The sequence below is a fragment of the Contarinia nasturtii genome, unplaced genomic scaffold (genome assembly GCF_009176525.2).
Source record: "Contarinia nasturtii isolate CC-2019 unplaced genomic scaffold, AAFC_CNas_1.1 Cnas_scaffold_4703, whole genome shotgun sequence".
Lineage (NCBI taxonomy): Eukaryota > Metazoa > Arthropoda > Insecta > Diptera > Cecidomyiidae > Contarinia > Contarinia nasturtii.
Window position 1 is genome coordinate 1 of NW_022201989.1, and position 26,973 is coordinate 26,973.

Consider the following 26,973-nt stretch of genomic DNA (forward strand, 5'->3'; position numbering starts at 1 on the left):
TGGAGCAGAAGACAAGTTATATTTTGGAAAAGATGACAAAAAACAAACAATGCCTTGTTTCGAATCTTCTGGTGATGAGCATGTGCTAAAATCACCCTCTCTTTCAAAATCAATTATTGCAAAAGATTTAGAAGCTAAGGACTTTGATAAATCATTAGTTGGAGCAGAAGACAAGTTATATTTTGGAAAAAATGACAAAAAACAAATATTGCCTTGTTTCGAATCTTCTGTTGATGAGCATGTGCTAAAATCGACCTCTCTTTCGAAATCAATTATTGCAAAAGATTTAGAAGCTAAGGACTTTGATAAATCATTAGTTAAAGCAGAAGACAAGTTATATATTGGAAAAGATGACAAAAATCAAATAATGCCTTGTTTCGAATCTTCTGTTAATGAGCATCTATTAAAATCGTCCTCTGTTTCGAAATCAACTATTGCAAAAAATTTAGAAGCAATGGACTTTGATAAATCATTAGTTGAGGCAGGAGACAAGTTATATATTGGAAAAGATGAAAAAAATCAAATAATGCCTTGTTTCGAATCTTCTGTTAATAAGCATCTATTAAAATCGTCCTCTGTTTCGAAATCAACTATTGCAAGAGATTTAGAAGCTAAGGACTTTGATGATCCATCAGTTGAAGCAGAAGACAAGTTATCTATTGAAAAATATGACACAAAACAAATAATGCCTTGTTTCGAATATTCTGTTGATGACGATGTGAATAGTTGGAGGTCAAACCATGGGCAGGATCCAGAAAAGTCTGAAGAGTCGTTGGCTAAAAAAAAGTTTTCCTTTGAGGACTCTGAAAATGCAACTGCAGGAATTGAAAATAACTTCGAAGATTTGAAGAAAAGAATCTCTCGTCCAACCAATATTAAATTAAAATCGGAAGATACTACTGAGTGCATAAAGTATATCTTCGAAAAATTGGGTTATCCATTTGAAAATACATTCAGACTAGAAGATTCTTCTTCTGGTAATCAAAAGTTATCAAAAAAAACTGAACCGATTGATAACAAATCTATTTCTTCACATTTATGTCTTGATACAAAATCAAACATTCTGAAAATTAAAAACCTAAAATCTTCCTTTTTTGGTTCTGAAGATACAAATATGGAAAATCATCCAATCCTTCATTCAAGTTTACTGAATGATCAAAATGAAAGTGCTTTCAGTCAGTTCACAGAAAATACAGAATTGGAGCTAAGTGATGAACGAAGTGAATTTTTGATGAAACTCAGTAATGAAAAATACTCTCATTCAAATGGTCAAATCAAACAAAAATTAGAAGTTCGATCAGTTAAGTCAAGTGACACAGATGAAGTTCAAAGCCCTATATCCATAAATGATAATACAACAAAAGTATACAAGATTCGCGAGAATTTTTCAGTTGAAAAAAAATCATTTGAAGATACATCTAATACACAAACCTCTTTACAGAATGGAAACAATATTGTTCTTGAAAACACTAATTTGAAAATGGATATATCAGAAAATATAGAACCTGGATACGATATCCGTGTAAATAGTCATTCTATTAGTAATTTTCCGAATAAGTTGTATGAATGGAACTCTAGTAAATTTGACAGAATTATTTCTTCAACTTCTTCCGGAAATGAAATCTCCGTTAGGACTGTTCCAACAGATATATCGGATGACAATGTTTCATATGATGAGCCTAACGTAATGAATTCCTATAAAATCAATTCTGAAAATAAAATGATATTTGATGATAAGAGTATAAAAAAAAATGAAAGCAAGGAAAATCGATTGGAATTTCGAACTGAAGAAAAAACAAAAACAAATGCAAGTTCATGGAATGAGTCGGGTTCAAAACGACAAAATCTTATGAAAAAATCAGAAACTGAGACAACATTTTCGTGCGTTTCACCAATATCAAAAACACAGGCAAAATTTGATATTAACATAAATAATGGAAAAACAACCATAATGCCAAAGCCGAATTCAATAATAAAAGTTTCCAACAAAGTGCAATCAACTTTGTCACGAGATCAGAAAATTGGCAAAACAAATTCTTTACAAAAAGATGATATAAATATTTTGACACCAGATTACATACATGGATTCGGGGGAAGTTCAAGTAAATTCAATATAAGCACTTGTATGGATAACGAAATGAATGCCATGAACACTGGTCAATCAAAAGCTACTGAAAAATCAAAATCGAATCCAATTTTCAAAAGTAATTTCGATTCTAGAAAAAATAAAGATAAATCTTCTTCAACTCAAAAAGTTTCATCCAAATGTATTATAAGTTCAGATGAAGAAATGTACAGCACTTCAAACACAAATAAAGTAAATCATGATAAACGAGGACAATATACTCAAATAAAAAAAAATGCGACTGAGAATTTGAAAAAATCTAAATATAAACCTAATACATCAAAACTTAATAAAAGAATTGAAAAATCAATAAAGGCCCCTTTAAAAACTGCAAAAGTGCAAATGAAAAGAGTTGAACAAAGCAAAATGACATTAGACATGGACAAAATTGATACGAAAGACATGAAACATGAACAAATACAACCCACACAAAAGACAGAATCAAAAGAAGAAGCCAAGATACAAAAAAAGCACACATTTGACATCATTTATGCAAATACCGATGCGGATGAAATATTTCGTTGTAAATCAGCGTTACAATATAGCAACTTAGATTATACAATAGCTGTTGAATTAACACAGGATCAATCTAGTTCGGTTCCTTCCAGTCCAAATCGTTTGATCAAATCCAAAAAATCCGAACGCAATAAACAATTCACCAGTGAAGTTTTTATGCGAACGGTGAATTCTTCTTCGATAGAAATGATCTACAATCGCCGATCAAGCAATGGCGACAATAATCGGCGCTACCGTGAACTTGAGGCTGGATTCATTGATACAACCGATTCCAGTTTATCGGATTCAGTAGCATTGCCTTCTTCTTCTACTTCGGAAAATCAAAATCCAGAGAGTCAATTCGTCTCAATACAAGGAGTAAAATCTGTTCGTCATCACACTCGTCAATATACACAAAACCAACAAAAGGGATTAGTCGGTCATTTTGGTAGTTACAAAATTTCGGATATATCACCAACGGCATCACCCTCTGTGTCAGTCAATGACAGTATGATTATAGTCGAAAACCATTCATCACCAAATCTTGACCTCAGCGCAATATCAAAACTTCATCAAAAACTAAAAAATGATCACCAGATTGTTTCATTTACAGGTAAATTCTGTATAAGTTATCAAAATTGGAAAGAACAAATTATTTTAAAACACGTAATAATTCCAAAACGATATATCTTCCTATATTCAAAATGTACCGATTTTTTTACTAATATTTGAAATTATGGAAGTTTAAAATACAAAAACAGAATAACTTTGAGTAATAGAGATTCGCCGCAAGACCAGTGACATAGTGTATCTGGGTTGGTATGTAGATTACTTTGATACATAATCTACATTTTGTAAATTTAGATTACTACCATCTAATTTACATATTTTTTCCCATGTAATCTACAACATTTGTATTTTATTCAATTTTGGCAAACAAATATAATAAAATCACCAGAAATTGTTTCAAAATACCGAAAATTGTATAGAATTTTTATTGAAAATTTGTCTATTGGACATTTAACATAACAAACCTTTTCAATAGAAACACATTTCATTCATTCACCAACGTCAGACAATGTTTTGAGTGGCAATTTGTCTCTTATTTTGAATTTTTGAATAATCTACAATGTATTGTAGAAAACGTAGAGTATACACTATACATATTCTACGTAAATTACATTTCTTTTAAAATCGTGTAGTTTTTCCAACCCAGTAGTGTATCGTTCAATTCGAACATGATCAATCAGTGAATCCAGTTCACTATGATTTTGAAATCATTAATTCATTAACCTATGCAGAATGCAGATGCTCGGATAATAAGAAAAAAATCATGATTTTTCTCTGATTGTACTTGTCACAAGTGTTATTTATATGATATTGATACTTTTTAACAAACTGTATTAAAAAAAACGCTCAAGTAAAAAAACGAGATATATTTTTGCTTCGATGAAAAAGTTAATTTTGCCAGATTTTTGGCAAAATTATGCTCGATCACACAGATTAGTTTTAAACGTTATAAATCATAAAGAAATCGTTTTGGAATTAAATATCGATTGTATAGTAATAAACACATGGTGAAATAGTGAGTTTCATCTTTAAACACTTAAAAAAACTCTATATATGTAACATAAAGTACATAAATTCCTAATTCAGTTAATGAGAAATATTCCTTAAAGCCTGTGTGTTTGTTAATTTTCAATTCTTATCATAAGTATCTTGAGAGGCATTTATTTTCATTTGCATAATTTTACTGCTTCTTTTTGCAACTGATTTATTTTAATCTCTTCCTCATTTGTGATTGTTTGTCAGCAAAACTTACATAAAAATGTGATCTTCTCGGACATGAATATATATCCACATAAATCAGAAATGCAAAGTCATAAATTTACCTGTTACTTTGAAAAAATTGAGACGATATTTACAATAATTTTTTTGACATAGAGAAAACATCATTTGATCATCTTGATATTTCTGCAAATATGTTGTTTTATCTTGCTTATTCTATTTAAAAGGAATTGAGCGTAAATAGTGACAAAAAAGAAGCCTTATATACTGGCAAAGTACACTAACTTATGTGCAAATAGTTTGTTTAGAAAAAAGTGCAGTTTTACACTCATGGTTACCCGAAATATTTTGCTTGTAATTAGTTTGTACGAGGATTTTCACCTAACCGATTTTACTGTATTTGATAATGAATAAATTATTATTTTATTATTTTCGTCTAAGAAGAAACGATTCACTCTGTCTAATCAACCACTCGAACTTCAAATATGAATGAAATACCAAAGATCTCAATCACTCAAGATTTCACGGATGACGAAGATATCGATAGTGAATATGCAGGAAATATTGAAGATATACTCACCGATGTTGAAGAGTTGGATAGCGATGAAAAAAAAAACCAATTACCATCAAGTCAACTATTGAAAACACTTAAAAAAGTTAAACCGAAAAACAAAGATTATAGTGCAACTGATATTGAGGATTGCCAAGACTCCGGTTCAAATGATTCAGTAGATTTGATGCAAGATTTTGAGGAACATTTAAGTTTGAATGAATTTTTGGATCAAGGATTTATTGAAGAGACAGTCTGCGGTGATAACGATAAGATAAAACACAGCCGGAGAACCAAACATTCCCGTTTGAATGTACCAAAAGAAGACGATGGTGCTGTTACTGATTGTGAAGACTTGAATACATCCGATAATGAACTAATTATTGAAGAAATCCCAAATGATTTCAAATTTGATAATTTTTTGATAGAAAATGACGACTTCGGGTCGTTTCATGTTGAGAATTCCAAATATGTCCATAATAAAAATATATTCATGAATGGTATGTCAAATGTGGATGGTTCCGATAGCAATTTTCATAGGAGAAATTGGGAAGAAACGTCGGACGTTGAAAACATTGCATTTTCGGATCAAGAAGATCAAAACACATTCCCCGATCATATAAATCAATGTGCCAACGCATTTGATGCGGAAGAAATAATTTTAGAGGCTAGCGATAATGATGATGCATTCTTTAAAAGTGAAGCAATACCAGAAATATGTGTTGAATTCAAAAGCAATAGAACAAAAAAATTGCGTTTCAGTAGCAATAGACAAAAAAATAGAAATTCATTGTCTGTACAACCAATTCCGGATGAAGCTGTGACTGATGTGGAAAACATAGACTCATCCGATGATGAGGGCTTTAACCTGAAGAAGAATATGATAATCCCTATAGCATATGTGAACACTTCGAGTAAACCATATACTGATGTTGAAGATTTTGATGTTGACGATGATTGCATTGCAACCACTTCAAATGATATCAAACTACCATCGCCAGTTCGTGAAATAACAGTAATGAGAGAAGATCAACATGGTGATCCTGTTGCCAAAGTAATGCCTTTGGTGCTTAGTGCGAATAGATCCTTTTTAGGAATACGAGAAGATTATGTCGAAAAAGGTCAGTTCAAGAAATCAAAATTAACTATTCTTATCTTAAATGAATAAATCAAATATTAATTTAGCAATAAAACAAGAGCAAATAGCTTGAATTGAGTGTTTCATGAATTTATGATAATAATGTTTCTTTTGCCGTTTAATAATATCTATTGAGTTTCCATTTTTCGATGGAAATTGTTATCACAAATCCGATTGTAAACATTTTTGTGAGTCATTTTGGTCATGACTCCATTTTATTTTCCCATATTTCTTTGACGATCGACCTTTTGTGTGAAAATCATAAATTTTGGTTGATTAGATTTTCACTTTTTACTTTCATTCAAACTTTTCTAGAAATAGCGTCACATATTTTCACTAATTAATCACTAAATATTGGATTGTGCTTTTTTCCATAAATTTTAAATGAATATTTTTTATATTTCCAATGAACTTTATCAAACAAATAATTCTACGTAATTATAAATTAGAATTCTCGTAACTAAAAAACACCCATCACCAATTTTCAAAACGACCAAATGAAAAAAAATTCAGAGCTGTCAACGAATGTCCGTTTGTTCGTTTGTTACCCTTAATTAAATATTTAAATTTCAAACAAACATATTTTGAACATCTGAGCTCTCAAACGTGTTCCGTTATACGAACAAACATGGAAAACATTTCATTTTCTATGAACAAACATCCAAACAGTTCCCACAAACGAACACAAAATTCTATGAACGAATGATCCGTTCGTTCGTTTGTGTTCGTTGAAAGCACTGATTGTTGAATTATTATATTAATCATTTCGATTTTTATTCTTCTCCTTCGAATATAAAGGTTTAACTGACACAGAAGATATGAGTGGGAATGAAGAAGATTACGATGATGATGTTAATTATGAAATAGTTGAAATACCAAATATGGATGGTGGAATTGTAAGTTCTGCTGAAGGTTTAACGTCATTCAGTCGTAACCAAAAATCTGCTGAGCATGAACAATTGACAGATATTGAAGAGATTCGTGTGAGTAGTGAAAGATATTTGCGACGCAAACGATTGAAAAAATCATTGAAAACCAAAGGAGGTCTCCTAGATGTTAATGGAGATGAATGTGGGGATGTTACAGAGAATGAAGAGCTTTATTTAAGTGATATTGAAACTGATTTGAATCGCATCATTGTACATGAGCAAAGAAATCATGAAGATGCTTACACTGATACTGAAGAGTTTTCAGGCGATGAGAATACCATTAAGAAATGTAATAATGAAATTGATGTACATGTTCTACAACAAGAAGCTTTCTTTTCAACGATTACATCGACAGATGGTGGACAGGGTAAACCACTTTCACAACATGGCCATTCAAAAATTTCAACAACCATCAAAACTTGTGAGGAGAAGCAAGAATCCTCTGCTGATATGTCATACACAGACGTGGAAGAATTGGAACAAACCGAAGGAGACGATTTCCTGGATGTTGATTCACAATCACGTGGTACAACGCCAAATTTGTTACGTACTGCATTTAATGAGAGCGTATCATTTTCTGTACATGATCAAACTAAAAACGAATTTGACACATCTAACGAAGCCGATCACATCAAAGGCTTTGAAGATATTCGTGACAGTCTCACTGATATTGAATGTTTAGAGTAATACATCTTTATCTCAAATATACATTTAAAACATGTGTTTCTCTTTTTAATGTTTATTGTTTTTTTTTTAATAGTTGAAGCCAAATTCAACAGAAAAACAACAAAAACTATTATACCAATAATATCCATTTAAATTATACAATTAAAAATGTCGTATCGTATTCATATTTAAATAATATATTCCTAGCGGCTGCAAGCAGTCATATTACCTTAATAATGTATGAATATGTTACCTTGATATCTTGGGTTGTGATATTTATTTTTTTTAATTTTTGAAAACTATGAAAATAATTATTTATTTTAATTACTTTCAGGTGTAGAATCCCCACAAAAACTTGAAGATGACTTGAATGATGCGAGTAGCACAAATGGTAAGTAAACCATTTTCAGATAACTTTTAATTTATTAATATAATCATCATTTCATACAGCCATTGGTATTTAATACACACTGTATTAGTATCTAACTGATATCAAAATTCAAGAAATTTGATCTGAATGCTTCAATGTGGAATTCATTTCTTTTAATTCCAATTTTAAATCAGAAGAATCGTTCAGCTGAAAACATTTGCTCCATTTTATCAAGTTGAATAATCAAATCTTTTACGAATCCAATCATTCATTTCATTATGCAGTATAACCATGATAAATGCTGTGTGTGATTTAAAAAAAATTAAGATTTGTCATGTGTTTTTTGGTTTTTACACTTATTTGATGCTCATAAGTTGCAAAGTCTAGGGTTCTGTTGAGTCCATAGTATCCATATTACAACTATAACAATTATATTGTATCGCACTAAATAATGTGTCAGTTAATATTATATAGTAAATAAATCTAATATTTGAACGTCATGAAAATTTTTTTTATTTCACCACAGTGGACAAATTTCATTTTTCATTATTTTTATTTCAAAAGAAACATTCTATCACAAAAAACAAACAAACTAAAGAAATACCACTCCAAAATTCCTAAAACTTTCTTTGTATTAATTAAAATTGCTCAAAATTGAAGAAAAAAGATCGTATAAAATTGAAGATTCGTTATTTGTATAGTCTTTATCAAACTTTTCGATAATGTGCTAGTAAGATAAAGCTTAGATATTTTAGTTTCTATCATCGTTTCTTTAATTTAAGTTGTCTTCAAAATCATTACAATACTAACAAAAAAAGATTATTGTAAAGCAATCAAATATCAATATCCACAAATAATTTATTACGATTTTATTATACAAAACAGGAACAAACGACTATTTGAAATTAGTTCGTTCGGAAGCTATACAATTGGTTGATAATATACTTGACCGGAGTATTTTCTTTATTAATTCCCAACAACATTCATCAAATACTTTGAATTCAGAAAGTGAAAATTTTGCTATCAAATGCGATCCGCATGGTGCTGATCTAATTAAATCACCGACTATCGAATCAATGTCGGGAAAATCTTTTGACGATAATCTTAGCGGTCCGGATGAAAACAATCCGCTGAACGAAGGTCTGAGTTTCAATCAAACGTTATATGACCAATCAAATGATCATAACACAAGAAATTAATTACAACATCCAAACGATGCAATACTTAAATTATAAAATATAACCGTATACACTTTGAATAAATGGGAAGAAAATAACTGAGTAAAAGAATCGTTGGGATTGCATTTGATCTTAATTTTATATATGATGATTCGAAAAAAATGAATGTAGTTGGTTTTTATTCGCTTCTTTCGTTTTGTTCCAAGTGTTATTTTTGTAAGTAAATGTCTAGTCATGAAAAATCCATCTATTTAAAAAAAAACAACATGCGTCACGCTGTTAACAAAATTCATTTCTTCTATAGATGAGACGAGATTTTGCTAATTTCAATCAACAAAGAATAATCGATGATAAAGCTTCTATCCGAAATGCGCAGTTTTCACTATACATCATACTCTAAAAGGTGAATTAACAAATCCAATGCAACGATAGAGAATTTTTATGGATTCAGTTCAAAAGTATAAAATGTCTATATTCGACTTTTTTAACAATTAAAAAATTGTTCAAAATAAAATAATAAGCATATTGAAGTGAATTCATTAAATTCTTGTTAGTGACAAGTACCTTCTTTTATGTGATGATATTTTCATTAAAAACTTGCAAAATTTTACATTTTTGATATCAAAGTAAAATTAAAATAATAAGAAAATTCGTCCTGCAACGCTTACTTATATAATGAATGTGCCTATTTGCATTTTGTACAAATATGCTACATGTCATAAATCCTCACACTTTTCCAACACTCACACACAGCATGCTTCAATGGTTTGTTCCTCTTGCATACGAATGGTTTGGTATTGCTTTTTAAGAACAATATACTGTCATCTTTCTAATTTCGCTTATTTCAATTCTGTTTGCTTGTAGAATTGACAACAGAAAACTTTTTCAATGAATGTAATTTAGTTTTCAAATGTAACTAGATTACGGTAAGAAAAACACAAGTTCTTCGTAAGTCAACTAAAATTCTTCTGAAAATAAAAAAAGCTAAGCTGGAATGAATAGGAAATGTTTTGAATATTATAATATTTTTGTTGAAACCAAATGGTTATAAAACAACAAATCTTTTATTCTAATTTCTTATTTAAAAATTAGAAAATGTTGTTCCAATAAGTACATTGAGAGAATATAATTTTGAAATACCAAGTACCTACTCGGCACCGTAAATATTTCAAATTCTATATAATCAACTTATTATGGATGATAGTTAAATAATGGATCAAAACATGAACATTTATCGTGCACTAAATATAAGAATAAATAAATTAGAGAGAATGAGTGAATTCATTCTGTGTATTAAGTCATTTTCTCTTGAAAGTAATTACTTAAAAATCAAATGATTTGTTAAATAGGGACATATTCATTTAATATCAACTGTTTTTTCAAATGTAAATTTGTATAAAAATAGCTTGTGTAAATCAATATTTTCAAAGGTTTACTTTTAAGAACTACAATTTTCCACTAAATAATCAATTTTCAGTAATTTCAATTATATCAACTTGTAAAGGTACAATTTTACATGCAAATTACACACAATCCAAATATCCTGAAATACTTTTGAAAAGCTAGATTCCCACAAGATGATTTTTTTTGAAATGATGCGGGTGAATTCAGATGAAAATCATAAAATTTGGTATTTCCATTCACTTCAAATTTTTAGATTCAAGAAGTCTAAGAAGTCTAATTACTCCAAAACCAACACCTCGTTCGTTCAACCCTAATAACTATGATGCTATTGCTTCAGAAACAGTTGATGATGTGCATACTTCAGAAATTGACAAAGATGATAATAGGGCCTGTACCGCAATTGATCGAAGTTCAGGTGATTTTTCTGAAACAAAAAAATTTTGGCAATCACTTGAGTCCGGTTCAATAGATGATCCAAACATTTCACCAATACCAAAGCCACGTTCACAATCACATGTTCAAGTCAGAGGTGTTCGATACATTAATGATGATTTTGATACAGTTAACTTATTGACCAGCATTACCCCAAATGAACAAAATATTAGTCAAACATCATTGAGCAATAAGGACATTGATCGACACAATGTTCCAATTACTGATCATTTGAATAATGTAAGCCCAAAACTTTCGGATCACAACGATATTATATTACATTCAGCAGAAAAATATTCTGCATCTATATATAATGTTAAAGAACGCGAAAATATATTAGATGACGACGATGATGAAGATGTATTAAATGAAAAAAAAACAGCTGCTTTTTATATTGGTGAGTCAAGCGGAGATCTTATTACAAAATCAGCGATTGAAAAACAACCAATTATTGCATATGATATCGATGGTAAAGAGTTGAAAGATGTTGTAAAACTTGACCAGAAAACTGAAATCGAATGCAGTGATTATAAGTATGAAGTTCGATTTAATTTACAACCTGAAGAAATTGGTGTTGCCTCTTATGGAAAATTGGATAATATACAACAGATTAGAATGCATAAATCTTTGGAAGAAAAGTGTGAAACAGAAATACCCGAAAATGTTATTCTTGAATCGCCGAATTCAAATGACCAAGCCGAGTGTTCTAAAAGTTGTGATACAAGCCTTGAACAAGCTACAATTAATTTTCAATCGAAAATTGAATTAAAAGAGACAGCTGAACAATTTGAATACACAGCACCAACGTGCACAATTTCTAAATCTCAAGAAATCGAGAAAAACATCGATGAAGAGAGAATTGAAACATTTGAACCTGTGAAAATGGCTGAAACAATATTATTACAATCTGATCATAGCACTCGAAAAATATTGGATTCCACCGAAAAAGTTCAGTTTCACGATAAAGCAGTCAAAGTATGTCACGCTCCAATTGATACTTTGTCCAATGTTTCACAGAACATAGATGAGATAAAAATTGCGAGCAATGAAAGAAGAAAAAACGAAAAGTCACAATTCGAATTTGATAGTAATATGGAACATTATGACATTATTGAGCCAAAAACCACACTCGTTGTTAATATTCCTGTTGAAAATTTGAATCAAGAACAATACATAGAAGTAGAAGCTATTGAGAGTGAAAGCACACAAAAACCAAAATTCCAAGCAAATTTTGTTCATGAATTTTCTGATAAAATTACATCTGAAATAATAAAACCAGAAGATAATATAATTGATTACACATTAGATCCTGATGAAGACAAAATATATCCAGTCGCACATATGAATATGCTTTTGAGACAGGAATGCAGTAATAAAATGGAAACTCGAGTCGGGGAAGTCAGTCAAAAACAGTCAACAGATGAGTCTAGTTTGACTACCAGTAAATCGGAGGTCATTCACCGTACTGGTTCATCAAAGGGGGCCTCAAAAACACGATGGTCATTAAATGAACAAGATCATTCAAGTCCGAGCAGTCATAGCGTCGATAATAGTCGTCCGTGTTCATCGGACATTGAAAATTTGTATGTTTCATACCCAAATTCCTCAGGAGAATATCAAACGGCTTTGGATGCATCATCACTTATTCCTGGTTCAACTGAATATCATACAGCTGTCAGTTCTTTTGATCACAGTGGGAAAACTATAAGTTCAGAAGAAAGCATGAAAAGTTTTGATTCGGAAATCTCTAGTAACTTGGGAAGTATAGAAGTATCGGATGCATCAGAGACGTTGGTACCATCAACTGCTGACATTGACCTTGAATTTGATGAAAATGAACTTCGATTGTCGAGCTTACATACTGTCAGTGATATTATCTTGGATGCAGAAAATCCACTTGAACTTGATTCTGATGAATCTGCAGGTCAGATGAGACGTTCACATGAAATGATATTTGCACATGTTGAATCATCGAACACAACCGATATGCCCAATCGTAAAGTTAGTGAAGAAGAATTCAATGTGCAACAATTTTCAACAACCCTTGGCGATGCCAGTAATTTGTCGATAAGTTTTTCAACAGCATCGAACGCCGATACAATTATTGAAAATATTCAAGAAGATATGGCAACTTCGTATGATGCTGTATCACTTGTTGGAAGTTATGAAAGAAGAGCAAGTTTGATGAATGACATTTTCTCTTCTCAAGAAAAAGTACCTCATGCTGAAACAGATAATGATAGAATAACTGAAATTGATAATATGACACCACGTCGAAGCAAAGGTCACAAGCGTAATGACAGTACGTGCATTGATCTTGCAAAGCTATCACAAGAGAGTACAGACAGTTTGCTTGATGAAGAAATGATTATTCACGATGTTCGGGAGGAAGATGAACAGAAAGAAAGTGGATCAGACTCCGATTACGATCGCTATGAAACTGAATATTCCAGATCATTTAAGACACCAGAAAGTAAAAATTTTCAACGAAAAAAGAAAGCAATGTCACCAAAAAGTGCACAAAAACCAGAACAAGAGCAAACGGAACGTAAGAAATCAATTCCGAACATTGAAACAATTGTTGAAGTATCTGAAGATGATATTCAAAAACTACGTAATCATGGAATATCACAGAATATGAATATATATAACTATTCAATAATACCAAACATAAAAATAACAGATATAACAGATGATCCAACAAAATGTTTTGAAAAAATGGAACCTATAACAGTTCCAGAAAAAAAAACCGATAAATCAGGATCAGAATTAGATACTGTGAGCAAGGACACGAGAATTTCTGAAGCAGAATATGAAAAACTTATTGAGCGCCAATACAAAAATCAAGAAGATCTATATGAATCAAAAGTTGATTCAGATTTATGTGACTCATTTGAATTAGTAGAACAGCCAGATATTTCCGATGAGTTTGTAATTATCGAGGAAGTTGCAAGAGAAGCCAATGAGCTTATGACTGAAGGTCAAAGTGTTTCAATTCAACAGACACAATATGTGAAGAAACACGATGATGAAGTTGAAAGAATAATAATAAAATCAGCACCGGCTGCAACAAATGAAGGATCAACTTTATTGCAAGGACGCCATGATTTAGCATTTGAATTTGAAGAAAGTCCATCGAGTGGTGCCAATACTGAGTCAAGTGAAGACGGCGCTGGAATTGAATCTAGTCGCAAATGGATTGAAATGCAATTGGCAGAACAAGCTCAAAACTTACGATATCCTTATGATATCGATCGCGGTGCCCTTGAAGATATTAAAGAAGAAGATACAGATTTTGAAATTGGCAGTAGTCGAATTAGTAGTTTCAAGGATTCATATTCTAGCAACGATTTTGAAGTAGCCGGAACACGACGCTATCAAATAAAAGACCATGATAATATTTCGGTTAATAGTTTGCAGGAATTTGAAAGACTTGAACAAGCAATTTCATTGGAAAACAAAAAATTCCACTCAAGTTCAAATGATTCATTTAGTAATGGCAGTTTTCCAAAACGTGGTTTGCGAACAGCTCAAGCCGATGAAATCTCTTTATGCAGCCTACAAGATTTTGAAGGATTGGAAAATGCTTGCTTGGAAGCTACTTTATTGGAGCTTAAAGCCAAAGAAGAGCATGCCTTATTGTTCTCACGTTCCGATGAATCAAATAAATCCAATAAATTAGATCGTGGTTCAAAAGTAGGTACAATTGCATCAAAGTTAAAATTTGAACTAGAAGAGGATATTTCATATCAGATGGAAGTTTCCACTGACAGTTTGGAAGCAAAGCAAATAAGCAAAAAGTTAACATACAGCAAAAATGCATCTCAACATGGTAGCAGCGATAGTTTGGAAATAAGTAGAAGTGCCGATATAATGACAAGCAGCATCGATTCAATCGAGATTTCCAAAGATGGAATAACTTCCAAAACATCAAAATCCGAGTGTGATTCTATCGAACAAAGTGCACGTGTTGAAAAACGCGACAGTATCGAATCAATTGATGCTCAATATGCTGTAATGAATAAATCTTCACATGTACAAAGTGATTCTGTCGATGAGAATCTTCTTGATCTTTGCTCATCAAGCGCAATCGGTGGTACTACCGAAATCAAAATAACCACTTCAGTGGCATCATCTGGATACGGTGGTTGTATTAGCAAGGATATATCAAGTGATTCATTAAATCTAAACTTAGAACCAGAATTACTCGTAACGAGTACTGAGAGTCCCGATAACACATGCTCTACATTTGCAACGTATCAAATCCAGACCGATTCTCAGATGACAATGTCTGGAAGCCTGACAAGCTGTGATTCAAATACTCTTGTTGACTCTTGCGAAACCATCAATTACAATGATTCATCGAATGTAATGCCTGATAATACGATTGGGGCTTCAACTACTTTGACTACAACTAGTATAAATAGATCGATTAATCGTCAGTAATTTATTAACAATGAAACGTCAAGTTTTTTGAAGGTACTATTCTTTTTTCCCTTGCTCTCGAATATAAAACAAGTATACTCGAATTTGATTGCAACTGATTCAAATACTTTAATAATAAGATGATGTTGCCATTTATTTTATTTATGTAATATTATTTATAATATTTTTTGTTTTTTTTTAGATTTTTTTCATCTTTTAAAATTGGAAAAAATATGCTCAAAAATTTGACAGACAAAATTATTTCAAATTCGATTAATTAATTTTGAATCTTAAAAGAAACACCTCAGATAAAATGATTCTGTAAAAAATACCATGTTTTATTTTACAATTCGGTTATCATAATTGTTTTTTACTGACTTTTTTTTGTTCATGGCTTAGCTACACTTCACTTTCTTAGAACTAATAACTATGATAATTTGGCTTCAAACTTTCTTACCAATTTTTGAAGTATTAGGAACAATGCATTGAATCTATTGACCGAAGTTAGAAAAGCGTTGTTGTACATTTTTAATTTTGTATCCATAGAAAAAAAGAACAGATTTTATTCATAATCTCAAAAATAATATAACCAGAAATGTCAACCAACTCATTCATTTCTCTCCCGTTTTGTTTGGCATGAATATAATATCATCAAATAAAATTTTGAGTTATATAAGTTCGAATTCCTTACTCTCAAATTTTCTTGAGTTCGTTCAATTCAGTTTTTTAATTTTTTGTTTTTTTTTTGTTTTCAATTATGCTTCAATAATAAAAAATACAAATGAAAACACTAATGAAATTTTTCTTTAATTCTCTTTTTTCTGCTTATAGGCGAGTCTCAAAAGAAGAAAAATGAACGGTCCCGTAAATAATTTTGTAAGTAGCAAATAGTTATCGTAATTAACCCTCTAGTGATAAATTATCATCATCTGATAGCCTTCAGTCTGAAAACAGTTTATTTATCTGCCGTGTCGAAAGTGCGTAAAACTGAGTTCGGGAATTTTTTTCTCATGATTTAAAGTATTTCCTCTTTATCGAAAAAATAGAAATAATTAATTTTTGTTACATAATATATCATATGTCCATAAAGTCTACACAGTAAATTCAGGCGTTTATTGCGCTACATAAACAAAATCAAAAATGTCAAGCAATGCACATAGGACACTTAACGAGACTCCCACTCTTCTGTCAAACACAAAAATGTCCATTAGCATATGTCCATTCGTGATGGCGTACAAATTGGATTTACGAAAAAGTGTCTCAAATGGATTTTGGCAAGCTAAGTTCAAAACAAATTCTGCATGTGTTTAAAGATGAACCAAAGTCTTTTCAAACCATATATCGTGATTCACGGATTTAAAATGAATGTAGTGCTGTAACGTAATGTTAACCATCCGTTATCAACCAAATATTGTTGAAATCGATTGAGTTCGTTAAGATTTATCTGATTACAGACAAATCTTTGCAAGCAGAAAAAACCACAAAAAATAGAATTTTCATGAAAAAAAGACCATCTTTTCAACTTTACAAAAAGACACCAAATTAAATATTTCTCTTATGTTTTTGGATGAATTTCCAAAATACTTGATAAATACATGATGAATTTCCAAAATAAACGATCTCAGAACGTTCTGTCATACGCTCGCTATTTGTATTGTTTACAGTGACATCTAAATTGCGTCTCAACAAAAAAATGAATTTTACTCGTGAAAATTTTCGTGCGATAATTTACTACGACTTTGGATTGGGTGTATCTCAACAACAGTGTTTTGATCAACTTCATTTGGTCTTTGGCGATGAAGCCCCATGCAAGGCCACTGTATATCACTTGTTTACTGAATTCAATCGTGGTCGTCATTCGGTCAATTTTTGACAACCTTTGGAATTTTTTTGTTTCATATTCTGCTGGTTCCTAATGATCGTGTCCAAATCTATTGTTTTGGTTCAAATTTGTATGTGCTGTAACCATAAGAATCACCAAAACTGAATTTTTGCTTGACCAATCCGGTTTTCAGTACTTGATGACAATTTTGAAGGGTTTGAGAATTTAAATTGGGAATACGACCCACACATTTTAGACACATGCAGAATTTGTTTTGAACTTAGCTCGCCAAAACCATTTGAGACACTTTTTCATAAATCCAATTTGTATGCCATCGCGAATGAATATAATTGAATGGTTTGTGTTTGACAGTAGAGTATGAGTCCCGTTAAGTCTCCTGTATGCATTGCTTGACATTTTTGATTTTGTTTATGTAGCACAAGCCTGAATTTATTCTAAAGACTTTTTACACATATGTTAATGAATTTCCCAAAATAATTTTAATCACAATTTTCATTTCTTTTCAATCAAAATGTCTGTTTAGTGTATAATACTTTTTATCCAATACCTTTCAGGACTACATTTTTAAAATGAATTGCATCTATTTTAGACCAAGAGCCACTCCAACAAGTAACTTTTTTTTTGCTTTATGTCAGACAACTATTGGGCTTATGCATTAAAAAAGGGAATTAGAATATATGTCACCACTTGCGATTGCGTTGTAGTAGATCAATGACAGATACGTCATTTGAAAGGCCTATTCAAATATTGTCAAAATCAGTCAAGAGTATTTCATTTGTTTGTGCGCATCATATTTTTTTCAACGATGGAAAATTTTGAAAGTTGGAGAAAAAAACATAATTCGCGGGGGGCAAAAATGATAATGCCACAAAATGGATAAAAATGTTATTCGAGCACAGTGTTGTCACTGATAGTGTAGAATGGACCTTTCTCAATAGCTTAGAGCAAAAAAGAATAAAATCGATTCAAGCCAATCATAAAAAATCGGCTGGGGGGCAACTACCCCCCAATTTTGGGGACTTTTTCAATATTCGATCCAGTCGGAAGAATAATGTGCATCAAAAAATGCTGAAACTTATCTGAAAGTATTATCTGAAAGTAATTAGTCGATTTGAGTCCGTTTCGAAAGTAAAAGAAACGAAAAAAATTCCAAAATCAAAAAATGGCCATTTTTGAGGAGCAAATTTTTTCTGACTTTTTGCACACTTGGTCCAGAATAATATGAGCGCAGTTGGAGAGAAGCGTCTTTTACTCCCCGGTATGATCAATAGACATTGTACCCACTTAGTTCGATTAAATGTCGTGTGCCTGATTGGCAGCTCTTTATTTATGGAATAGCCCAAAAAAGGGTCAATGAATACATAACTTCAAAGGAAGAAAAATCATTTCGACCCGATTTTCGTCCTTTAACTATGGGCACTATTATTCGCGGATAGAAAACACATCAATTAATAAAGCGAGCTGCATGTTTGATTTTCTGGAATATATTTTGTTTTTGCTCAAAGATTCTTCGATTAAAATTTCTGCATGAAATTCCGCATTGTTTACAAAATCTGCATGAATGAAGTATGTAAAAAAAACTATCAACTTTTTTGTCAGCTTTATGTCTGAAATTTTAAACATCGATTTTACTTTTCCGTACACATAGTGTAAGGTGAAAAGTATTTGTAATCGGTCAAAATTTTGAAAACTTCAGAAACATGTTTTCTGGACGTTTCTGAGAACAGAGAACCCAAATCAGGCCGTTTTGAGCATGGTTTATGTTAATTTGTACGTCGTACGTTGTACGTTGAACGTCGTACGTTGAACGTCGTACGCAAAATTTGCTAGCAAGATTGCGCTCATCTTAGAATCTAATTGAAAATCTGACTTTACAGGATGATTGGGGCTCTCGAGGAATAGAAATCATTAGATTTTGAGCGACTTTGGTTGATGGAAAAAAATTTCATGCCTGGAGTGATACCTATGAAAAAGAGTCCAATTTTCGTCTGAAAGTCATACTTAATGTAGACCTAAACACTCAAAAATATTTTTTGGCACGAGAAAACCGAATCCGAGGTTAGTTTTGAGATACAATCAATTTTTGATACAATTTCCTTGAAAAAATCACAAAAAATTGAATTTTTGTATGGGAGCCATGTCTGTATGCTACTTTAATGACGTGAAACTTTGCACAGACTATTTTTCACACAAAAAAATAACATTCTGAAAGTTTAAAGAGATTTCAATTAAAATTAGGGGTACCTTCCGAACAAAATTTTGGATTTTTCGCTCAAACCACCGTGCGGAAAAGTTCGTCTCACTCCCGTAAGACTCTTTATTTTATCATAAAATAACACTAAATTATGAAAATCTGCACTTAAATACACATATTTATTGTTTTCAGCATAAACAAAATTACATGTTTGTATATATGGAAATGTTAATCGGGAGACGGATAATCGAAGTTCAACTGTATATAGATAGATATTCCTATACTATATATAAACAAAATTAAAAAAGCTCAACATTTTCCCAAGTTTCAAGACGTTCAATCGCTTACTTATATTTAAGCCTGTCAGACTTTTTTTAATGTCAATCCGGTTCGAATTATACGGGCGATTTCCCCCTCAAAACCGGGTGAAATCTGGACAATGGAACCAAATTTGCGTACAGAAAATCCGGACGGAAAAGTTTCAATTTTTTTATATGAGTAATTTTTTTTAGGTTGATGAATATATTGTGCATCGATTCAAATCTGTTAATTAGCATACAAAAGGAATTTATGGCTATGTTTATTAAAAAAATATAATATAAATAACCTGGATTTATCCGAGCGATCTGGCAGGCTTACACTTATACAAAATATGACCTTTTTAAGTCAAAATCAGTTTATGATTTTTGTAGAAATTTGGAATTCAATTGTAAACTAAATTTGTGTATGGACACTCGCCCAAATGTCGGACTATTTGTTTGAATTTTCAACTTCAATTTAATATTTAACATTTTTGGTTTCATGAAAAAATATCACTTTATACACAATTCGATACAGAATTTAATTGTGCTTCATTTCACGTTTCTCAAAAGATAGTAATTTCCAAAAATGTATTATTTTTTTCCATTCTTTCGTCATAACATCGAAAATTCCAAATGTCGGATATTCGTCGTCCAATTCTCGGCTCCCTAATCTCGACATATTTCATGCATTTTCACTACGAAACTTGTAAACTTTAAGTTTTGACAGCCCATGAACGCACTATTTACATTCAGGTAAACAATACAAAATATTGGAGTTAAAATTATTAGATTGATATATTTTTGCTCCATATTTTATTTTACTTATTTTTCTATAGTAAAGTGGCAAAAATATTTAAAAATATTACGTTAGTTCACTGATCTAGAATATTTTTGGTTTGAATTTCACAATGATCCAAATACGACTTTAACTGTCACATCTGTCAAATCCAAAGTGTTTCACTTGAAACTTCGGTGCTTTATGTGTCGGCAATTGGACGATTTATTCCGGAATAATATTACAGTGAAAAATGAAAAATAAATATAATTGTTTTTCTTTATATTTTCAAAATTTCTGTTCAATAATTAAATTAAACTATCTACAATTCGCCGATATAATTTTTTTTCCAAACTAGTTATTTTTTCATATAAAAAAACGCATTTTACCGGCTTGTCTCAAAATGACATAGTTTAACTTTTGACGTGAAAAAGTGATAAAAATGCCGAATTTTTTTTGAACGTAATTTGTGAAAGCAATAATAGATTTTTGATTAAAATTTGGATTATAATAAAGAGATTTGATATTGATCTTTCATAATTTACTTTTAAAAATGCAATTCAAATGAATTTTCAATTTTTAATTTCAATTCACCTCTCGGTATTCCGACATTTGGTCGTGTGTCGACATTTGGCAATCTACTGTATACTGTATGTATTACATATGATCAATTAAGATGAATTTAAAACGGAATCAATAGAATAATTTATTTCGTACACCTTTTGAGTTAATAAAGATAGTTCATTTTATACATCTTTTATTATAGTACAACTTATTATTTTATAAATTATATTGCGCCTTAGATCTGAAATCGGCTACAATAGAATTCAATCTGTATAGTTTAACTTTTTACTCTAGATTTTTATTGGATGTATAGTTCAGAAATCGCGCACGAAGTATTTTTTAAATCATAAGAATCGATATTTGACATTTGATTGATGTGAATACTGAATAAAAAATGTTCGAACTAATCCCGAAAAAGAAGCATTTCTGGGAATTCTATTTATTAAACTTCAATATATTAGGTAGTATGAAAGTCTATATAAATGCCCTAGATATTTGTGAAATGTGCCTAAATATTACGAGGGCTGCTCCATATATTACTAGAATTGGCAATATTTAGTGTTGTCCGATACAAACCATTGTCATATTCGTTAAGTTTAACATTTGGTAGCATAAACGATCTCAGAACGTTCTGTCATACGCTCGCTATTTGTATTGTTTACAGTGACATCTAAAAAATGAATTTTACTCGTGAAAATTTTCGTGCGATAATTTACTACGACTTTGGATTGGGTGTATCTCAACAACAGTGTTTTGATCAACTTCATTTGGTCTTTGGCGATGAAGCTCCATGCAAGGCCACTGTATATCACTGGTTTAATGAATTCAATCGTGGTCGTCATTCGCTCATCGAAGAATTCCGTGAAGGTCGTCCAAAATCGGTTGTTGTTCCAGAAACTATCGATGCTGTCAGAAACATGATAAAGCAAGATCGCCATGTCACATACCGTGAGATTGAGGCATCCTTGAGCATTAGTATGAGAAGCATACACACGATTTTGCATGAACATTTGGCCGTAAAAAAGATTAGCTCTCGTTGGATTCCACATAAATTGACCGATGACCAAAAATTAGCTCGTGTGAATTGGTGCAAAGAAATGCTCAACAAATATAACCGCGGTGCATCATATTCCGTCCATAACATCGTCACAGAAACTAAACAGCAGTCGACAGTATGGGTCTTCCAAAGTGAAGATAATCCAACGAAAGTTGTTCGCGCTCGAAGTGTTGCGAAGCAAATGGTCGCCTGTTTTTTCGCAATTAGTGGACATGTGGCAACAGTTCCACTAGAGGATCGTGGAACAGTCAATTCTGACTGGTACACCACCATTTGTTTGCCAGAAGTGTTTGGTGAATTGAGAAAAAATAACCACCGTCGCAGAATAATTCTTCATCATGATAATGCGAGCTCTCACACATCTCATCACAACTGAATATTTGACCGCTCAAAAGATCGAATTAATGGATCATCCACCGTACAGTCCTGATTTAGCACCCAACGATTTCTTTTTGTTTCCGAGCGTAAAGGAAAAACTGCGTGGTCAACGATTTTCGACGCCAGAAGAAGCAGTTGATGCGTTAAAAACACACGTTTTGGAGATATAAGTTTCGGAGTGGCATGAATGCTACGGCAAGTGATTCGAGCGTATGCAAAAGTGTATCGACCATCATGGCGAATACTTTGAAAAACAATAAAGCCATTTTTGATAAAAAAACGATTGCGATGTATATGCTTTTCTAGAAATATATGGAGCAGCCTACGTATTTAGTAAATAATCTTAGAAGCTTTTATTGTGTTACTCAAACTAGAGTAAATATTTAATTTCCCTCTTGATAATAAACATGAAATTGAATCTTTTAATCCCATTTTTTCATAAACTCAATCATACCAAAAAGGCATATTTTATTCGGAACCCATAAAAACAGCAAACATTTTTGCTTTTGAGGTTTTCACTCTGTGATTGAAATAGGAGATAGTAATTCATGGTTTTTAGCAACGGTTTCAGAAAAGCTCCCTAATGGGCAAACCAATTAATGACTTTTTTCAAGTTGACTAATTATTAAAGTTTGAAAATTTTGACAAAAAAAGACGGAATTCGGTGTATTTCAAAAACGAAAGTACAAAATAGAAAAGAGCCATACCGTGTCAAACAACATTTGGTAGCTTCAAGCAAAAATTGCGAGGGAGTAATGAATTAAAATGCTCAAATAAAATTATTATTTGAAATACGATGGTGATGAATCTGTTAAAAATGTAAATTTGTTGAACTTAAAAAAAATTCACAATGCAATCGCTCTCTCTTTCTCTCTCTCTCTCTCTTTCTCTCTCTCTCTCTCTCTCTCTCTCTCTCTAAGAGAAGAAATTATGTTGGAAAAAAGAGTGAAAAAATAATACTTTAAAGAAGAATTCTGTAAGTGCTTTTCTCAAGGAAACAGTGGAAAAAATAGAAGTTTCGGAAATGTAGAGAAATGTGTTTTGTACACGCCAAAGCAAAATACATTTTGAAGCTGCTCAAAAAAATTTTATCGAACAAAAAATGAAACAGACACGTAAAAATTATGATTTGAATAAAATCAATTCGGAAACTTATGAAAAAATATCTACGAAATATATTGCTTTTCGTTTTTTATTTTAATTAAGTTGCCCAAGCTGGAATTGATTAATAATTTTCTGAAGATTTTTTTAGTATTTATATAATTATATTTTGTAAAATAATTAGTTTGCTTTATCTAGAATTTTTGGGTTAGTTACCTTTTAGAGATCTTTTCCGAAACACACCTTGATGAAGAATGTGGTATGCGTGCATAAGCAATTTTCGCAATTAGTACGAAAAAATCTACATACATTTTTAAAGTAGTCTTTATTTTTTTATCAACTAACTGAATCTATTCCAAACAAGCTAATTTATGTATTCTTTGAACCTCAATATTTATAGTTTGAAATAATGAAAAAAAAAACTTTCTGCTTTGTACACATTTCTAGATTTTATGATGTGCATGATCCTATAATAATTAGTTTTCTTAGACAATCGAAAATAAAATAAAAAACAACTTAAAGTTCATAGAAGAACCGGAGATTTTATCATCTGAATATTGTTACACAGTAAGACGCTATACGCAAAACCGACTGGTACGTGCGCTCATACGTTTTTACATCCTTTACATCTAGTGACCATACGATTTTTTGACTGATTCGTTACTTTTTGTGCGTATCTTCGCACAGTCCAAAAATCGTATGGTAATAGATGTAAAAGATGTAAAAACGTATGAGCGCACGTACCAGTCGGTTTTGCGTATAGCGTCGGCTGATATTTTCTTTCTGTGTATAAAAAAAATAATAACATTCTTCCAAATTCTATCTTGCGTGTTTGCTTCTTTGGACATTCTAAATTTAATGTATACTTATTTCTAAAGGGATGTTTTGTTTTTAGCCTTATGGCTCAAAGAGTAGAAGTATAATTTGACACTAAACAAATTACACTCATTGAAACTATTTTAGGCTCAGATAATTTGCAAGAAATTGATGAAAATCCTACGATTAGAATGAATCAATGTACATCGAGTGATCTTGGATTCTAGATTTCTTTTATAATTCATATTTAAGAGACGCGTCAAGTAATTGGCTTTACAAAAATGAGAGACAATTACAACAAGTGATTTGAGCTGTTGACAAGTACAAATCAGAGCCGAGAATTTGTTTATCTACTCTATAATTTTGATGGGATTAAAATATAATCCTTTCGGATTTAATAAAAAATCCAAATGGATTGAAATGAAATGAAGAAGGTGCTGGAAAGATTTTTTGTATACGGTGATTTTAAAATACAGTAGTTTTAAAAAAAAAAAATTACATTGTATTAATTGGATTGGATAATCATTCTGGTGAAAGACTGTTTCCGACTGTTTCATATTGTATTGACATTTACATGAAACTTCAAACGCTTAAGCGTAATTGTCATTGTCTTTCGACATACCCTTTCACTGTCTTATTTTTTGTGTGTAAAATGCGTTCACTGTTGTCAAAAAAACTATTTTTGTTTCTGTTGGAATTTCGATTAATTCGAATTTTGTTTATTAAAAGATGATTTGCAATAAAATTCTTTTTTCATCGCTTCTGGATTTATTGGATTTCCGATAAAATGTTTTACAACTAGTGAAAACAAAGTGAAGAATCGATTAGCGTATAGTTTTCAATAATATTTTGGATCGGCTTAGATTGTAAAATGCGTGAGAATATTCTTGCTTTGTTGATTCATTTGCATCGAAAAAATTATATTTATGCAAAATTGAAATAGACGCATTTCGATTTTTTTATTCTGAATACATTCGATCACATGAATTCAGTATTTAAATTATCAGGAACCTATAAATCCATCACGTTTATAAGAGACATGGCGACGTGTCAAACAACATTTAACATAGCATGCCATACCATTGGTACAAAGGAACACACTGACTCCGATTCAGTGTTTATTGCACAATTATTGTTGCTATCTCGATCCCATGATGGATCCCTTACATTTTGTGCCAACGTTCTATCACATCTATCCTAAACGAACAGTAATCATCATTTATTATTTATAAGGTTTCAAGCAATTTGAATGAAAATAGAACAGTTTTTACTCAAAATTTTCGATAAAAAACATCTCCATAAATTGATGTGTTTTGAAACTGGAATGCTTCTCAAGCAAAAATAATTAATTATACCTTTAGTATACACTCGTTTGGACGTTAAATATATAAGTGAAGTTCACCTAACAGTACAAAATGTACCATTTTTCAGAAAACCAAAATCTACCTCACTTTGCTTAGAAGTCATTATTTTTCCACTATAATCGATTTTTAAGAATGACAAAAAAAGCCACCCTCCAAGATTTTCTACAGTACATTGATACGAATAAGACACTTGATAAGTTTGCACATTGGTTGATCGATGGCAAACAAACATTTGTATTTGTAGGTGAACATTTCATTGCTGCCAAATCAAAGGGTTATTTTTTATTTATGATTGAATTTATAACATTATATTGTGTTTGCCAAATATTATTTGTGATTTTATCCTTAAAAATGGTTATGTTCGTTCGAAATTACGCGATTTGTTTGAGAAAGTGAGGCGACGGCGCAACTGTACAGTGGTCACAGTGTATGAATTTCGAACAAGAAATGTGTGCTCGTTGTGTTTCAAAGACTTAGAATTTTCGAAGGAAGGTGATCGTGTGAGGATGAAATAAACAACGGCCTCGTCCTGGACGGTCCAGGCTAGACCACGTATGGAATCAAAATTCCGACTCTACAAAGAAAAATTGACAATTGGTCGTACTTACATATATGGAATTGTAACACAAACGCCGGTCGAAATATGCCCTACAAAGATTTGTGCATTTGATTGAATCGATTTCTCAATATGAACAATAAGTAATGAATTTGTTATTTGTTGAGGACAGTGTACTATAATGAATGAAGAACTACACGCCGTATTTCCAATTCAGGTAAAAAAAATTATCAAATTATAATGATAATTCCATTATGGAATATTCAAAATGCACATTTACTATGTTTAACTTGAAGTTCAAGTATTACTTTTCCGCACACACCTAGTGTGTAAAGTAAAGTATTGGAATCGGTCGAAAAATTACCACCCCTCAAAAACATGTTTTCTGGGTGTTTTCGAGCCAGTAACACGAATCTAGCGATCTATCCGAATGTATGTGTGTGGTACCCTGTATCCTGCACCCTGTACCCTGTACGCTGTACGCAAAAATTTGTTAACAATATAACTTTCAACCAAGAAAAGT

At 31.5% G+C, this 26,973-nt stretch overlaps 1 protein-coding gene across 1 annotated transcript; it reads left to right on the forward strand.

Annotated features, from left to right (window-relative positions):
- Positions 1-6: 6 nt before the first annotated feature.
- On the forward strand, positions 7-16,826 carry LOC116351140. The gene is made up of 7 exons (XM_031783200.1): positions 7-3,233; positions 4,874-6,079; positions 6,895-7,551; positions 8,026-8,082; positions 8,947-9,246; positions 10,897-15,554; positions 16,332-16,826. The coding sequence occupies exons 1-6, from the start codon at positions 50-52 to the stop codon at positions 15,519-15,521; spliced, it is 10,029 nt and encodes a 3,342-aa protein (XP_031639060.1). The 5' UTR covers positions 7-49; the 3' UTR covers positions 15,522-15,554; positions 16,332-16,826.
- Positions 16,827-26,973: the final 10,147 nt, after the last annotated feature.

Coding starts and splice junctions, on each gene's coding strand:
- LOC116351140 (XM_031783200.1), top strand. CDS start 50: ATGCCTTGTTTCGAATCTTCTGGTGATGAGCATGTGCTAAAATCACCC. Junction 8,083..8,946: donor TGATGCGAGTAGCACAAATG/GTAAGTAAACCA, acceptor TATACAAAACAG/GAACAAACGACTATTTGAAA. Junction 9,247..10,896: donor TGACCAATCAAATGATCATA/ACACAAGAAATT, acceptor TCAAATTTTTAG/ATTCAAGAAGTCTAAGAAGT.